Raw genomic sequence first — 18904 nt, 5'->3', positions numbered from 1 at the left:
TTCTACCTAACATCAATATAATTATAAATTAAATGCAAATATACTGGTGTAAGATAAAGAAAACACTTATAAAAAATTTAAATACAAGAATTTATTATTAAACTCAAAATTTATAAGTGAAATTCACAATATCAGGGAAAATTACTGTTACTTGAAAACAAAGCAAAGTTTAATTAATTCTTGAATCAAATTAAGTAAAATTAAATCAAAATTAATTTTTCACAAAATTCAAGAAATTTAATTCAATTGAAATTCAAAAGTATTGGGCAATAATTGAAAATTAGAAATTAATTCACAAGTGCTAAACAATAATAAAACTTGAAAGAATTCTAAGTAAATGCAAATTAATTCGCAAGTGTTAAATTTAATTAAATGTGCAATGATTAAGCAATGAAAATAACTAAGTCAATTAAATTGTGAATGGAAATGAAAATACAGAAAAATGTGGACAATATCAAAATTTGCAAAAAGCATTAATCACACAATATAAAATAAAAAGGCACACTTCGATAAGAAAATGAACAAATGCATAAAACATAAAAATCACTTCAAATGAATAAACACAAAACACAAAAATTTGCAATTTGTAAAAGTGTAAATCTTTTCACTCAAAAAATTGTAACTATTAGTTTTTACCAAACTTTCATAACCATCTGCTATTAGTTATTAGTTGTTACCTAACCACTGTTCCTATCAGTTATTAGTTGCAACTAATAAAAAATATAACACACTTTACCTTTTTGGTATGCCAACTTCTTTCTTTGCTGCAGTCTTGTTTTACACTTTCACAAAAACCAGGCGCCGTTACGAAACAATGTTTGTTCAGATTCCACAAAAAACACTATTTAACACTAAATAAACTCTAAGAAATATCAAAAATAAAATTATCAAGTTACGAGTGACCATTCAATACGAAATCGTTACGTTACTTTAAGATCAAAAGTGCTATGAGAGAGAGAGAGAGAGAGAGAGAGAGAGAGAGAGAGAGAGATCTGAACGCCTCGAGGATCTATGATCTAATGAAATTCTATTCCTTTACAGAAGCTGGACAGTGGATGACACAAAGTTTTTGGGACAATTCTTTCTAGAAGCTTCAAAATCTTATGCAATTTTATATACAAAATGTGTAATCCGCACATGGCTTTGACAAAGACATACACGTACAAGATGATTCTGCTCAACAGACACGTACCTGATCGAAACAGAGGTTGAGCGATAATTAAGATTGACATGTTTTGATAACAACGCGGAGACTCGGGCTCTGAACGGACAAAGATATTCTCTCTCTTTTTAAATTCTACGTTATATATTATTCTTTTCATAAATTACGTTATGCGAAATCTGAACACACATTTAAAACATCCTATCTCTAAGCTATCTAGGAATCTGAAAAAATGTTGCACAAAATTCTACATAACATTTTGTACAGTCTAAGAGGGGATATATGCATTTTGAAAGAAGCAATATATAATATACCTCCCCCCAGAAGATTTTTTATCACGGTGTTGAATCCAACGATTCGCAATGAGATAAATAATCAGCAACTACATTGTTTTTGCCACTAATGTGCTGTACTCTTTAGTTATACTGTTGCATGCACAAAGACCACCTGGTCAGTCTTTGATTATGGTTTTTCATTCTCTGGATAAATGATAGTGGATTGTGATCAAACAACACTAAAATTTCCTCATTCCTAGGCCTATTCAAATACTTCAAAATTTTTGCAATGCAGTGATTAAGGCTAAAGTTTCCTTCTCAATTGTCGAGTATACTTTCTGATGTTTTTTCAGTTTTGTAGACATGAAGCACACAGGATGGTAGATATTATTTTCATCTTCTTGAAGTAGAACAGCTCCAACGCCACAGTCTGACGCATCAACTTGTATCACAAATTTCTTGTCGAAGTCTGGAGCTTGAAGTACTGGTCTTGAAGTTAAAATGGCTTTTACCTTCTCAAAGGATTCTTGTTACTCTGGAGTCCAAACAAACTTAGCTTTGGGACTAGTTAAGTCTGTCAAGGGAGCTACTACGGCTGAGAAATTTGGGCAGAAATGACGATAGAATCCAGCCATGCCTAAAAATCTCTGTAGCTGTTTCCTGGTAGTAGGTGGGGTAGCCTTACGGATACCTTCTACATTAGCATTTACTGGAGCAAGAAGGCCTTTCCCAACTTCAAACCTAAGATACTGCACAGTTGCCTTGCCAAACTCACTCTTCTCTAGGTTGACTGTTAATCCTGCTTCTTGAAGTTTCTTGAAAACTTTCCTCAGAATCTTCAGATGTTCTTCCCACATTGTAGAGTAAATCACGATGTCATCCAGGTATACACCTACTCCTTCTATCGATCCTAGCAGTTGATCCATCACTTGTTGAAATGTTGCGGGTGCATTAATCAGACCAAACGGCAGAACAGTATACTGATGCAGTCCAAATGGAGTAATAAAAGCTGACAGAAACTTGGCATTCTCATCTAAGGGAATTTGATAATATCCTTTCAACAAGTCTGAATTTGATAATATCCCTTCAACAAGTTTATCTTGGAAACAAACTTGGCTTGCCCAATATTATCAAGTAATTGATCTATAAGAGGCAAAGGATAATTATCAGCCACACTGATAGAATTCAGTTTCCTATAATCAGTACACATCCTAAATGAACCATCTGGTTTCTTCACTAACACACATGGAAAACTGAAGTGACTTGAACTGGGTTCTGCTAATCCATGTTGCAGCAAATACCCAACTTCCTTCTTCAAAACATCTCGATGATACGGTGATAAGCGATAGGCTCTTTGCTTGAAAGGTTTTCCATCTTCTTGAATCTTGATTTCATGCTTGGTCAGATCAGTATGTCTAGGCACATCTGAAAAAATTTCTGGAAAACTTCTAATTACTTCATTTAAGTCTTCACCTTGTTCAACACTCAGATGTTTCAGTTTATCCTTCAAATTTTCCAAAATTGAAGAATTATTCATCTTGCTTGCAGCTCCCAATTCATAGCCATCATTGTCTTCTGTAGATAAAGTTGTTTGGGTTACTGACACAGTTTCAGTTTTAGTTTCTGAGAAATAAGGTTTCAAGAGGTTCACACGTATCTTCTTTTGTCTTCTTCTTCTTTCTGGTGTTTCAATCACATAAGTTCTATCACTTAACTTCTGAATTATCTTGTAAGGACCTTGAAAATTATTAGTGAGGGGCAATCTCTTGACAGGTAAGAACACTAACACTTGTTGACCAACACTAAAACTTCTTAGTTTAGCCTTAGCATCAAAATCCTTTTCATTTTCTCTTGACTCATTTTCAGATTTTCTAAAGAGAATTTTCTAATCTCTTTCAACCTTTTCCTTAAGTTCTTCACATACTCTCCTTGGCTTTCCTCTAGATTTTCTTCCCAATTTTCTGCAAGAATCTTCAACGGTCCTCTAACTTCTCTTCCAAAAATCATCTCATTAGGTGAACATCCCATACTTTCTTGATAAGCATTCCTAACTTCAAACAAAATTAATGGTAAACCAACATCCCATTCTCTTCCTGACTCAGAACAATACTTTGTCAGCATACTTTTCAATGTTTGGTGGAACCTTTCCAAGGCACCTTAAGTTTCTGGATGATAGGCAGTGGATAACTGTTGTTTCACTCCTAACAAATTCATCACATCCTGGAATAACTTTGAAGCAAAGTTTGTTCCTCTGTCACTTTGTACTATTTCTGGTATACCAAACTTTGAGTAAAACTTCACTAGTTTTTCAGCAACTATTTTGGCAGATATGTTTCTAACAGGGATTGCTTCTGGATATCTTGTCATAGGACACATTAATGTTAACAAATACTCATTTCCATTCTTTGTCTTCGGCAGTGGTCCAACCATGTCTAACTTCTATAGGTTGTAGGGGGGCTTTCTTGATGGTTTCATTCGGTTTTCCAGCTATCTGGCAGGTATGACACTCACAACAAAATCTGCTAACATCTTTGTGAAGTCCAGGCCAGAAAAAATATTTCATGATCTTCTCCACAGTCTTCCTGATTCCCATATGTCCAGACTCATGAGCTACTGCAACCACTTGCTTTCTCAATGGATATGGAATCAAAATTTGATGATATTCGCCCCATACAGCATCTCCTGGTATATCTGTAGGTCTATACTTCCTCATCAGCAAACCTTCCTTCAGATAATAACAGGTAGGAGTTTGTTGCATCTCTTCTCGATCAACAACTCTGAAGAACAAATCAGAACGATGCATCCTTTTTCTGCAAGTCCACTAGCTTCTCTCTTGTTACTTGACCAACTTCAAGGGTTGAATTCTCAATATCTGCTAACTCAGCTACTGTAGTTTCACTACTGTCTTCAGTAACACTTTGTCTACTCGGAGTCTCTTCAGGAACATCAGGTTCTTCTTCTTCGTCGTCGTCGTCTTCTTCATCTTCTTGGGAAATATCTTCTTGGTCAGCACTATGGGAAACTTCACTTCCCTGGAATAATTCTTCTAAGCACAAACATCCTTCACTTGATCCTTCTTGGGTGTGTAATTCCTCAGTTTCTTCACTTGCAGTTGTAGTCCTCTTCATACTTCTGGTAGTTACACAACTAGGAAAACAAGTGGGGGTTATTCTTCTCCACTCTACTGTAGGACTAATCCTCAATGGTTTGTCTGTCACTACAGGACAAGGAATAAATGGTACACCACCAACTTCATTCCCCAACAGAACATGTACACCTCCCACAGCCAGTGAGTCATTTACAGCAAAATCAACATTCCCTGTCACCAATTCACATGACAGGTGTAAGCAGCATATAGGAGTTACTTCCTCTCCTCCTATACCCTTCAAAATAACTGAATCTCCTGTGAGACTCTTCTCCAACTGAGGGTGAGAACCACGTACTACCACACTATGGTTACTCCCTGTATCACGTAATATCTTGACTGGTACCTGCACACTTCCTTCTTGAGTTGACAGCATACCCTCATAGATATATGGATTAAAAGCCTCCACACTGCTAAGCCACTCACCGCTTGAGGTAACATTTCCACTGGTTGATAAACATTCAGCTTGTTTAGTTTCATTCTTCTCTGGAGTCTGATTCTTTCCCACACTGCTCTTCGTAGTTTGTTTCACCTGGTCACCTTTCATAACTTGACCAACTGGCTTTGACTGCTGTTGATTCCGGTAACACTCTTGACTGTAGTGTCCTACTCTTCCACACTTGAAACAGACAACATTAGGTTTCTGTAACTGCCTTGAAAAACTGGATGAGGATTTCACATTAGCTTGCTGAGTTTTATTACCTTGTGTACTCTTGGTAGTATCACTTGTAGGTTTCCCATTAAATTTGTTCCTGTTATTTGGATAAGACTTAAAACCTGGGCGTTGTTGACTCTGGTACTTGACATTGTAATTACGTTTACTACTAATTATATTGTAATCTTCACTCAGTGTAGCAGCTTTGTCAAGTTTCTTCACCTCTCTCTCTCTCTCTTAAATAGGCTCTTATATATTCAGGAATTCCCTTAAGATACTGTTGAAGGACAAGCAATTCTTCTAACTCATCAAAAGTTTTAACTTTAGCAGCTTCTAACCAACGTTTGAAACACCTTCTCACTTTGTAAGCATAATCTAAGAATGTTCCCTTCTCATCTTTTCTTAAATTTCTGAATCTTTCATTGTAGTACTCTGGGGTCATCTGGTAAACTTGTAGCAGACTGTGTTTAAGTACCTTGTAGTCTTTACACTGATCAGCTGTTAAGGCTAGATAAGCACTTCTCCCTTTACCAATCAGGACACTTTGTAGCAAAACTGACCATTTATCCTCCGGCCATCCCATACCTGAAGCCACTTCCTCAAAGTGGTCAAAAAACTCATCTGGAGCTTCTTCAGTAAACTTACGGATTAACTTCTGTACTCTTACTACATCAAATACAGGGTCTTGATTACCTTGGTTAGGGTTAGAAGGTGTTACAGGTAATGTGGATCTAGCTCTTATCAATTCCATTTCCCTTTCATGTCTTGCAATTTCTCTTTCCTCTTTTATCCTGTCTCTTTCCTCTTCTGCTGCTTTTTCTTCTTCTCTTTCTATTCTTTCTTGTTTTTCCCTGTCTATTCTTTCTATTTCAGCTTGCACTCTCTCTCTTTCAGCATGCATTTTTAGCTTAATCAAATTCTCTTCTGCTTCAATGCGTCTAAGGTCTAACTCTGCATCACTTTTCTCTTTCTTTTCTGCTTGCTTATTTATGAGATCAGCACGTGCTACATTCAACAACTCTTGAGCCAATTCTAACTCATCTTCATCAGTTATTCTACCAGAGTTTATCAATGATTCCATAGCAATACATCTTCTTTGTGCCTTTACCATAGTAGTAGACACATAACCACCACATGCCACTGCTAAAGCACTCCACTGTGCCTTAGTCAGAGTGGTTTCAGATAAAACTTTGATGGAAGGGCTGCTAAAAATTCCTGAACCTTGAACTGAGCCATTTTCCTCGAAGTTATCAACTTACAATTCAATAAAATAAATGCAAAATAAAAACTATATGGTCACTCTCCTAACAAAATATATCCCTAACACCACCAGTATATACTAGAGTGATAATGAAATCTGTTTTCCCTGGTCTGGGCACCATTAATTACTTGTGACGAAGTGCCAAGTATCTGGTTACTACACTTACCATTCATTTATTGTTACCTCACAAAAGCCAGACACCTGAACCCTCATCATAGGTATTAAACGACTGAATACTCTAAAGGCAACAGTGATCCCTTAACAACTTACCAGTATTGCAGAAAATCAGACTAAGTTCATCAAAACAGGTGTGAGGTAATCTTGTAAGTAATTAGATTAATCAAAGGGCATCACTCCATCCACAACTTTAAAAGTCTAAGTATTTCCCTGATTTCAGAAGTCTAAGTACTTCCCTGGTTCTAAGTCACTTCAAGAAAATGAAGGAAAACAGATTAATCACCACTCTATGTTTCTACCTAACATCAATATAATTATAATTAAATGCAAATATACTGGTGTAAGATAAAGAAAACACTTATAAAAAATTTAAATACAAGAATTTATTATTAAACTCAAAATTTATAAGTGAAATTCACAATATCAGGGAAAATTACTGTTACTTGAAAACAAAGCAAAGTTTAATTAATTCTTGAATCAAATTAAGTAAAATTAAATCAAAATTAATTTCTCACAAAATTCAAGAAAATTAATTCAATTGAAATTCATAAGTGTTAGGCAATAATTGAAAATTAGAAATTAATTCACAAGTGCTAAACAATAATAAAACTTGAAAAGAATTCTAAGTAAATGCAAATTAATTCACAAGTGTTAAATTTAATTAAATGTGCAATGATTAAGCAATGAAAATAACTAAGTCAATTAAATTGTGAATGGAAATGAAAATACAGAAAAATGTGGACAATATCAAAATTTGCAAAAAGCATTAATCACACAATATAAAATAAAAAGGCACACTTCGATAAGAAAATGAACAAATGCATAAAACATAAAAATCACTTCAAATGAATAAACACAAAACACAAAAATTTGCAATTTGTAAAAGTGTAAATCTTTTCACTCAAAACATTGTAACTATTAGTTTTTACCAAACTTTCGTAACCATCTGCTATTAGTTATTAGTTGTTACCTAACCACTGTTCCTATCAGTTATTAGTTGCAACTAATAAAAAATATAACACACTTTACCTTTTTGGTATGCCAACTTCTTTCTTTGCTGCAGTCTTGTTTTACACTTTCACAAACACCAGGCGCCGTTACGAAACAATGTTTGTTCAGATTCCACAAAAAACACTATTTAACACTAAATAAACTCTAAGAAATATAAAAAATGAAATTCTCAAGTTACAAGTGACCATTCAATACGAAATCGTTACGTTACTTTAAGATCAAAAGTGCTATGAGAGAGAGAGAGAGAGAGAGATCTGAACACCTCGTGGATCTAAGATCTAATGAAATTCTCTTCCTTTACGGAAGCTGGACAGTGGATGACACAAAAAGTTTTTGCCACAATTCTTTCTAGAAGCTTCGAAAACTTACGCAATTTTACATACAAAATGTGTAATCTGCACGTGGCTTTGACAAAGACATACACGTACAAGACTATTCTGCTCAACAGACACGTACCCGATCAAAATGGAGGTTGAGCGATAATTAAAATTGACATGTTTTGATAACAACGCGAAGACTCGAGCTCTGAATGGACAAAGATATTCTCTCTCTTTTTACATTCTACGTTATATATTATTCTTTTCATAAATTACGTTATGCGAAATCTGAACACACATTTAAAACATCCTATCTCTAAGCTATCTAGGAATCTGAAAAAATGTTGCACAAAATTCTACATAACATTTTGTACAGTCTAAGAGGGGATATAGCATTTTGAAAGTATCAATATATAATATATATATATATATATATATATATATATATATATATATATATATGATATAAACTAATACAACTACTATTGTTGCTGTTCTGAATAATATCAATAACAACATTTAGGACATTTATTTAGGACATTTTGAAATAGTAAATAATTACACATGACACACATAGGCTATAATTATCTATTATCTATCTATCTATTTATTTATATATAATCTTATATATAATCTATCTATAATATAATATCTATTCATCAATATAATATATATAATATAATATAATATGTGTGTAAATATATATATAATACAATATATATAGTATATATTATATATATATATATATAATTCTTATAGCTATATATAATATACCTAATATATAAATATATTAGATAATAAGAATATATAATATATATAATAATAGATAGGAATATAGATATAATCTATAGAATAATATATATTATAACTAATATATATAAAATATATATATATATAATATATATAATATATCTTAATATAATATTTATCTATATATATATATAAATATATATATATATATATATATATATATATATAGATATATATTATATATCAGAACTGTGTTGTATATAAAAGTGATTGCTGGCATTAACTGGATAAACGTGTTAAATTACACAACCGAACCTTTAATATCCATAATACCTTATTTAAGATTGTCTCCAGTTTGAAAAAAGGATTAGTTTTATTTAAGTGTCTTTGGTAAATTACGTAGGTGAAAACTTCTTACACCACTAAATAAATGGCCCTAAGCAAAGCAAGCCTTTCCTTAGAGCGCACTGCCTATAACATTGAAAATTTGCGTTTATGCACTTGCTATTAAACTATCAAGGACGAAAGCATGACAGCACAACTACAATGAAAAATAGAAATGAGCCTGAAGCGATTGTAACATAAATACCTGCCGTGTCTTGGTGACTTTCTTATTCACACGATCGCGTACAGAATGATTGCCATTTACCAACAGGAACTGCAGTCTCGGCTAATCCGTGCCAGCGTTACGTCTCCACATCACATACACGTATTGTACGAGACTATTGCCAAGACAAATAAAAACTTATAACCTGTGGATTTATACAATATCAATAATGATGAGCACATTCTATCTCTCTCTCTCTCGCTCTGTGTGTGTATGCAATAATGCACTATTTCTGAGAGTTTATGCAGGATTTCGCATATCCAGATGTTTAACCAACTGATTATAATATGTCAGTCAGTCCACTGACATTGTTGCGTTATACATGTACAACATTTTGTACATGTGTGTCTGTGCGTGTGCGTGTTTTTGAAGTTTTCATTTTCTATCCTATTTTAATTTCCAAATTTTACATTATCCACTGATTTTTTGGCCATAAATTATTTTCTGTACATGATTTGATTACATTTCTTTCACACTTACATAACGTTTGGAAAACGGAAACCTATACTTCTGAGATAAAGAAAGAAAATTTATTTATTTCTTACAGTTAAATATAGTAAAACTCCACTTATCTCCGTATACAAAAAAACATCCAAACTACATGATGTAGAAAACTTTAACATTAATAATAATAATAATATGAAAATTAAACTTAGGTTTTACTACAAGCTACATGAACTCAAGGGGGGCACCTGTTTCAAATAGGGGGCAAGTGCCCCCCTGTGCCCCCCGCAGTTACGCCTATGCCATAGATACAGAGACAGACACTCTTAAAGATAACATTCTTTATTCTGTTAACCAGGCAGTCATTAGTTGTGCGGAGTTAGTCATATCAGACTCGTGAAAAAAAAAAATAAAAAAAACAAAAAACAATTGCCAAAATGATTATTATTAACATAATACCGTTTGCGTGTTTATGCTTTATGATGTGGGATGGTTTTTCTCCAAAATATGCGATGCTCAGCTAAAGCTCGTAGGTTAAATATATACATCAAGTTTACCATTGTCAGAGTAACTTCCGTTCTAAATGTCACACATCCGGTGTTCTAGATACTGTCATGTTCACTATGATACGGAGTATAACTACTCACAGCCACGTAAGCTCTGCGTAAGCAAATACTCTGTTATTAATTCATCTGTTAATGTTACTATTACTTCTCATTGCTTTTGCAATCCAAACGATTTGTCAAAAACTTTCATTTTTTTTTCTCTTGCATCAAAATTATCATTTAGTCCTACTTTACTAGATACTAATCTTCTTCTTTGGTTCACTTATTCTGTAATTAATAAACCCATCAAAAATTATATATATATATATATATATATATATATATATATATATATATATATTGTTACGAAGTGCCAAGTATCTGGTTACCATTCATCAAATATTACTTCACCAAAAGCCAGACACCTGAACCCTCATAAGTTATTGGATGTGTATTTAAAATTATTTCATATATACAATCTAAAATTCCTATATCATAATCTGATTGTTTTGACCTTTAGTTATCATATATCTTATAAAATGTTCATATATAATCAGTGCTAGAAAAACTATATTTAATAAATCTCAATACAGGAAATATATCTTTATACTATGTACTATATGCAAAGGTGAAAATATATGTATGCAATTTCCCTGCCTTATCACTTCTCTTCAGGTACTCATAAGGCACATTAAACATAGGTTAAGGTGGTCTGAGATAAGTACAGTACTACATACAGTGACTCACATTATGAAATAAATGCCACTATGAGATTCAGGGCCTCTGTAACACGGTTTTTCCACAATAACTTTTTATCTATGCGTTTCATAAATATAACGCTTATTCAGAATACACATTATATCTACACATAAATTTTGACTTTATTCTGCATTATGTAGGTTGAATAAATTTGGGACTTATAATGTAAAAGTGACTTTTTTTGAAGACGGGCCAACTTACTCAGAGAAAAGGTTTCGAACGCACTCGTTATGTAACTTATGACAGCATTTCTTCCCTCTTTCTCGATGGATGATTGGCTATACGTAACGAAGGCTAGACCTCTGGCAACAATGACATAAAAATTTAAATACAAGCAAAGCAGTACACCTTTATGAACTGTGAAAGCTCTTCACTGATAATTGTCATAATGAGCAAACCAACAAAATATGTTAATAAATACAAAATCACTTCGATTATTAGTCTAACTCCCAAAATAAGTGTCCTAAGAAATTACAGCCTACTTTATAGGTCACAATCAGATTGACGAGATGTAGGGAATAGTTGGTAATTTTCAAAAACATAGTAGACAAGCTTGATTTGATAACGGCTATATCCAATGTCAAGCAATTTTTATTTATTGGCTATCTACATATTTACTGAAAAAAATAGCCGGTACCGTATTTTGGCTTTAAGCCTTCACCAATAATTATCATCAGAATGATGACTTCATGAGGCTCCACCCACTTTGGCCCCGTTATAATTCGCCGCATACTCAAAACTTCCAAAGGCTCCTTTTGTGGCAGAGGCGCCATTCCTGTCGGCCGTAACTCGAAAGGCTCATACTCAAAGCACCGAGTGTGTGCCGCCATCTTGGAAATATGGCGTCGTGAGAGCCTTTGCGCTAGGGCTGGTTAGAGCAGCCTTTGAGGTGGGAAAGGCAACTTTGGGATTGACAACAAGAAAAGGATGTCTCCTACCTCTTGTAATACGTCAATGAACGCCATTATACATAGTTTTATTTTGCAAGTTACCCTAATTGCTTTGTAATAGTGTGATTTCCCTCTGCAGACGTTAGATTTAAAGTTATTGGATGTGTATTATTTAAAATAATTTCATATATACAATCTAAAATTCCTATATTATAATCTGATTGTTTTGACCTTTAGTTATCGTATATCTTATAAAATGTTCATGCATAATCAATGCTAGAAAAACAATATATTTTTTTTGTCTTTTTTAATAAATCTCAATACAGAAAATATATCTTTATACTATGTACTATATGCAAAGGTGAAAATATGTATGCAATTTCCCTGCCTTATCACTTCTCTTCTGTACTCATAAGGGACATTAAACATAGGTTAAAGTGGTCTGAGATAAGTACAGTACTACATACAGTGACTCACATTATGAAATAAATGCCACCTAGATACAAATAAGTTATGAAATAAGTGAATTTGATGCTCATATTACCTAGATACAATTAGATTACTGTATCACTGAATGACCCTTAATAATAGCAATATCAGTGTATCACATAGTACATTATCTCAGGAAAGAAATAACATACTAAAGTAAATAAAAAATAAAAACTTACAATAAGGTAGAGGTAACTGAAAAGAATTCACAGAAGTGCAAATCACTTTTTTAATACTATTATAAATAAGAAAACATGCTTTATAGCCAAAATAGAGAAATAACATGAAATAGCATTGTAAGTAAACAAAAACTGTACTAAACTTAATCACAATAACACGAGATCACAAGAAGCACGATATAATAAGAGAAAATGGAGGAAAAATAAAAAATAAACCTCATTAAATAATGGAGTGATTAGCATAAGACAGTGAGGTAGTATATCACATTACTCTTAAACAAAAAACTTACAAAAAACTAATCTTAATGATGAAGAGGTATATGACATTTATCACATTATGGGCACCCTGGTATGAAAAAAAAAAAAATTTACTACTGTATAGACTATATTAAAAGTGCTACCACTTAAAAAAAATATGCATAATGTCTCTTAAGGATATCAGTCATGGTTACCATGCTGTCAGCTATGACCCTTGCACTTCCATTTAATTCTTTTACACTTTCATTTAATTCTTTTTGATTAGACAATATATCCTGAAAAATATCAGAAACATCTACCAACACCTCAACTGCTTCTTGCTCCAGTAGGCCCAATCTTACCAAAGCTTCCTCTGCAGGTACTAGAGCTAAACTTTCATGAGGACCACCACCTAAAAAGGTTATAGTACAGAAATTAGCTACTGCAATAACTGGAAAAGAAACATCAATGTAATTGTGTAATTATTGACAGTAATTATGATCAATGACTTCCCACATCTCTAACTCATAAAAAAAAAAAGTGACACTTATACCACAGATTGAGTACATAACAATCTAGTCTCAACTAGGCCTTGTTAGGTTAGGTTAAGGTTAGGCTAGGTTAAGTATCGGTCTTTTAACAATACGGACCCCAGTTTTATCCTTTTGAACAGGTCCCATGTTCGTGTGGGACGGCTATTCTTCAAAAGCTCCCTAACTTTTTACTCTAACCTAACCTAAGATTAAATGGTTAACATGCATTTGTGGAAGAAATGCCATACATGAAAAAAATCATAGAATTGTGTAAAATATATAAAAATAAAATGATCTGGTTAGGCAAGGCATATTGGCAATTTATGCAATAATACCCACAGGTTTAGGCATATCATCACAGCTTAGGCTAACACATTTATTTCCAAGCAATATCATAGGATACTTTTGCATAGCCAAACATATACTAGGCATATCCCATAACTAGCATGAAGTTAACAGCAACATAAGCCAAGGCCTAACCAAAACTCGCTTCAATCTGGGTATGTATGGCAATTAGTCTATGCTAAATTAGGGAGGTTGCTTCCTTTTCTTAGCAACACGGTCCATCGTGTCACTCTCTGACTGACGCTCCTTAAATGCTCTGCCATTAACAATCAGCTGATATGCTGCTGTATCGTGATTGGTTCTCATTCTCAAAGCACGCTATGATACGGGCGATGTGATTGGCTGGACTATCCAAAGGCACCTTGACAAAAAGGCAGCCTTTTCGTGCAAAGGCACGTCAAAGGCGCCTTCGGCGAGCCGTTGGGAAAGGCGCCTTTTGTCAAAAGGCACCTTTGCGTAAGGCTTGCTTTGAGTATCCGGAGGTCACCGACGGATGCGAAGTGTGGAAATGACGTCACTAATACGGCTTATCTTGTCCACATTGTGATAAGGTGTGGAGTGGGGAATCCACACGCAGGGTTTCGCGAAGTCCGCACGTCACCGAGAAACTAGCTCCGCACCGGGCCGGGAGGTGTAGTGTTAATTGCCAAGCAATGTTATGTTGCTACACTAACTAGACGAAATAGTCATCCTGGTTATATTATATTAACCGTATCTTTTCCAGTATATGAGTTAAGTTTACTAATTAAACCTTTCTAGAGTTAGATTTTCCCTTTTCCGAAATTCAGGTGCTTCATATATTTTGAAACATTACGTAACTTTAATGATAGTAAAATTTAGAATCGAACGAAATACGCGGACAATGTTCAGTCTTGAAGCTGGTTTATTTATTATATTCGATATATATATATATATATTATATATATATATATATATATATATATATATATATATATATATATATATATATATGTGTGTGTGTGTGTGTGTGTGTGTGTGTGTGTGTGTGTGTGTGATTACTGTTTTATATTTATGATTGTTGTATATGATTTGATGCGTAAATTAGGCTACAAAGTGAACTAGGGCAAGTAAATTTATTCATAAAGTTTTCAGCAAAAAGTGGGAAGTTACAAAAAACTGCACTAAAATGTATTTCTTTACTAAAAACGGTTGGTTTTGCATTCATTTTTTTTGCGTTCCCCACAGAGTAAGTTGACAAGCCCATAAATCCTTCGATATTCATAAGTAGTTTATTCTTTCTTTTCTTTTTTAAGCCACATTTGTCACTTTAGGTAATATGCTGTATGTTAAATCAAACGTTTGCTGAAGTATTAATGATAATAAACAACCCAATATATAACATAGGTCTAGGCTTGAAATCAATGCCATAAACATTGTAAACTGTCAAAAACGATATGAAACATGTAGGTCTATATGCCATCTTTTATGACCCGGATATTTGGAAATGAGATATTTCCCCAAGAGAATAGACAGCATATTATGCATGATTTATGGTATACATGCGCCAATCCTAAGCCAAACGAATGCCCTATTCAGGGCTATGAGTGTCAAAAAATTGGAAAAGAGCACATCATAATTGGTCCTTTTTTTATCAATAAGCTACATTAATATAAAGAAAATCCACAATTATAATACACCACTTTGTGGCATACTGATATCGAAACTTATTCGGTTATAATCAGTTGAATCACTTCAACTAATGAAATTGCCTAACACATATTTGCAGTTGTTTTCTCAAAAAATAAATAAAAACTCGTTTACACATGACTAATTTTACATTAATTTAAGTCAGTCTTTACCCTAAGATTTCACAAATTAACCAAATTTTACTAACCTATATATATAATTACAAAGGCAAATTAAAGATTGCCTAAAGAATTAATGCATTGGGTTACGTCATCTGCTGCTGACAAAATCGGTTCTTAATTGAAAATCGTATATGATCGTATCTGATATTGGCTCACGAACACTCGAGACTAATGAAAATGGTTAATTTTTCAAAAATATTAGTATTTTCAAAAATATTATATAATTTAAATCATTTTTTATTAATGAAAAAAGTTTTAAAAGCATATATACTATGCGGACCTACAGCGCCGCATACGTGAGGAGTGCAGACCTCAATTCAATGCCTTCCCCTCGAACCCTCTCCGCACTTTTGGTCATTTCTCCGCGCTTTTGCAACACTGTGACCACACGTAAAAATTTCCACGCGTTTTACTTAATAATGCGTATGCTAGTTAAAATCTAATAATAAGTTATGAAAAATTTTTACTATTCTATTTTATAAGATTCACACACAGGTATTCGTAAAAATAAATCATTAGTTTTATCCTTTTTAATTTGTGGATGCGTTTGGACATTTATCAGATGTATAACGCTGACCGTTGATTCATGTGCAAACCTAGACCTAGAATATAAGCTAGATCTTGACCGTACGAACTGGCTGGCTCCAGCTTCAGCCAGCCTGTTACCTTGTGAAAATTGTTTTCAATCTGGTCCTCAACAAAATCTACATTTATTCTTTTTCATAATACTAGAGAGTATTCTTAATTTGCTAGTTTTGATGGCATATTTTCTTGAAAATTTTGTGAAATATATACATACATTCATACTGCCATTCGGTAGCAAATTATTTTTCAGCGATGCACTTTACAGCTTTGCAATACACATTGCAATGTTTGCATGTGAGAATGATTAATGTGCCTGTATAATCAGTTTGGTTATTCTACAAATACGGTGACATAAACTTTTGAAATGAACGGGCTTTAATGATTTCATAAATGTAATTCGTATAACGTAAGTCCTTAGTAAAGATCATAGGCCTAGTTTACCAGTATAGATGATAGCGCTCATGATTTCGTTGTTAGTTGATATTGCCCTAAATGAATGACTGTGTATAACAACGATAAAAGTGAGAAATTATATAATGCAGTGGTAATTAAATCCTCGTGTAAAATTAAATGGTTCAGTACATTAGCCTAGGTCCAAGATACGTTGCCAGTTTACTTTACTCTAAAAAAAAAGACATAGTTATAACACTGGTGCTTACTATTACATTTGCAGCTTCAATTCTTTATGAAAGTGATTGTAATTATGGAATTTCAATAATATAATACAGTGATAATAATTTTTTTAAGTCCACCTGCGAGCATATATAACCAACAGTGTTAGTTGGCCCAAGATATAGGTCTATAGTCATTATATTTATTGGATGCCTTCCTTATATATATAAACTTGTAGTAAAACACCTATGTTACTTTTTTCATCGTCAAATTAAATAAGTTTCATTCCAGTTTTTCATCATTAATGAAAGGAGTACCGACTGTTGTTGAGAAGTTTTGTTTTTTTATCCTCTCCTAAAAAAAATTAGAATAAAAATCTAACTAAATGTTTAAACAATATGAGCTAAAAACGGAAAGGTTCAGTGTTTATCCTTATTTATCAGTAAAAAAAAAAATAAAAAAAAGCTACTGGTTGGGAATTCATAATGCTAAGTTTTGAGCACTAACAAGATCACGATAAACAACTCATATATTCGGTGTGGAAATCTGGCAACTTTGCTCCTCAGTCCTCAGTCCTCACTCCTCACTCCTCAGTCGCTTTCTACACTGTCGCCTGAGTGTAACCGTTGGAAACTGCTCTAGGATGCCTGTTTTTCACGCCGTCGCCAGGGGTTTCACCCCTGGGGTTTACAATACTTGGTAAGAAAAGACTAGTTAAAGTGACGGTTTACGTTCGCTTACATTTCGTGACAGGATGATTTATTTGCTGTATTTTATTCTATTACTATTTTATTTGGTGTTGACTTTGCAAGTGGGAGGTATTAGAAAGTCATTGGTGCCGTACAGGTATTGTCATTTTCTTGTTGATAGGTAGTAGCTTCTGAATGAATCTTATTTAGCAAATACTACCGGTCGTCTGTTGCCTAGTAACTCCAACGGCTTAGGCACTAAATATAGAAGGACTTGCTAAGTCGAGGTACTACTTATAAAGGTAGGCGTAGTGGTATGACATATTTTTCCTGGTTGTACTATGCAGTATGGAGATTGAGTAGCCGTTGGCAATTTCGCCTCGAGCAAAGTTACCAGTTCATTTATCAGCCGTTTTTACGATGGAAAAGTAACTTTTTCCAAGTGTATCCACTTCTTTATGTCAAGTGTTACTTACTTTTTAGGGGATGGAGGGACGAAACCCTCCTGGCCAGTACCTCAGTACCTTAAGTCAGGCTAGGAAGGAAAGATTTTTTATTCTAGCTAGCCTAGTAGTCATGGTGTGGCTAAGGTGCCAGTGCCAGACTACGTGCCCAAACAGAAATTTAGTCCCGCCGAGCTGTTTCTAATGTGTGTCACTTGTTCCGATACGTAATACAAACCCTCGGTCCTTTAACAATAGGAAGTAACTACAGCGGCAGCTGGAACGGTCGTAAGCTTCGAACAAGTGAGAACGGTAGTTAACTGCTTGTCCGACAGTGCGCGCGTCGCGCGCCTGGGACGTGAAGAATTACTTTTGCTTTCGGCCGCGTGTGTGGAGGACGTGTTCGTCATCGCTCTCTGCCCGCTTCATCGTCATATGCTTTGTTTATATTGTGTTTTCCACTACTGGTTTGTTTGGTTTGAAAATGAAATTGTAAGTACTCTGTTTTCATTTTCATTAATTAAATAAATTATGGGTCAAGAAATGGAGCTATCGCTGTAGATGCAGCGGTTTCCGCTCTTTTCCTGAAGTTGATCCTCATGAATAATGTTCTCGGTGCCGAGGGTGGGAGCACGCTCGTGCCGAGTCGTTTATTTCTGGGTGAAATTGTGAAAGTTATACTTGTAAGTACAGTACTCTTTTTCATTTATATTTTGCCCTGTGCGCTCGGGGGCGAGGGCGCGAATGCTCGCGGCACGAGCCCTTTAATTTGTATGAAAGTGAACGCAAGAGCAGTATTCTTTTTCATTTGCATATATTATTTGATTATGGATCAAGTTTTCCGCTTTTACCCGGGAATTGATCCTTCCCCTTTTATATTGTGTGAAAGTGAATCGCAAGTGCAGTATTCTGTTTCACTTTTATATATTATTTCATTGCATCAATATTCATTATGGATTAGTTCC

At 34.1% G+C, this 18904-nt stretch overlaps 2 protein-coding genes across 2 annotated transcripts in view; one reads left to right on the top strand and one right to left on the bottom strand.

Annotated features, from left to right (window-relative positions):
- LOC135214251 (alpha-ketoglutarate dehydrogenase component 4-like) overlaps positions 1-18904 on the bottom strand; it is a 381447-nt gene that overhangs the window by 82383 nt on the left and 280160 nt on the right. The gene's annotated exons all lie outside the window — the stretch shown is intronic.
- LOC135214249 (ribonuclease H1-like) overlaps positions 17368-18904 on the top strand; it is a 99618-nt gene continuing 98081 nt past the window's right edge. Inside the window, exon 1 of the mRNA XM_064248313.1 lies at positions 17368-17506. Coding sequence (XP_064104383.1) covers positions 17451-17506 — 56 coding nt within the window. The 5' untranslated portion in view covers positions 17368-17450. The remainder of the gene's footprint in view (positions 17507-18904) is intronic.

Source organism: Macrobrachium nipponense, chromosome 45 (assembly GCF_015104395.2).
Source record: "Macrobrachium nipponense isolate FS-2020 chromosome 45, ASM1510439v2, whole genome shotgun sequence".
In the NCBI taxonomy this organism is placed as follows: Eukaryota; Metazoa; Arthropoda; class Malacostraca; order Decapoda; family Palaemonidae; genus Macrobrachium; species Macrobrachium nipponense.
The sequence above is the reverse complement of the archived record's forward strand: the minus strand, read 5'-3'. Positions and strand labels throughout refer to the sequence as shown.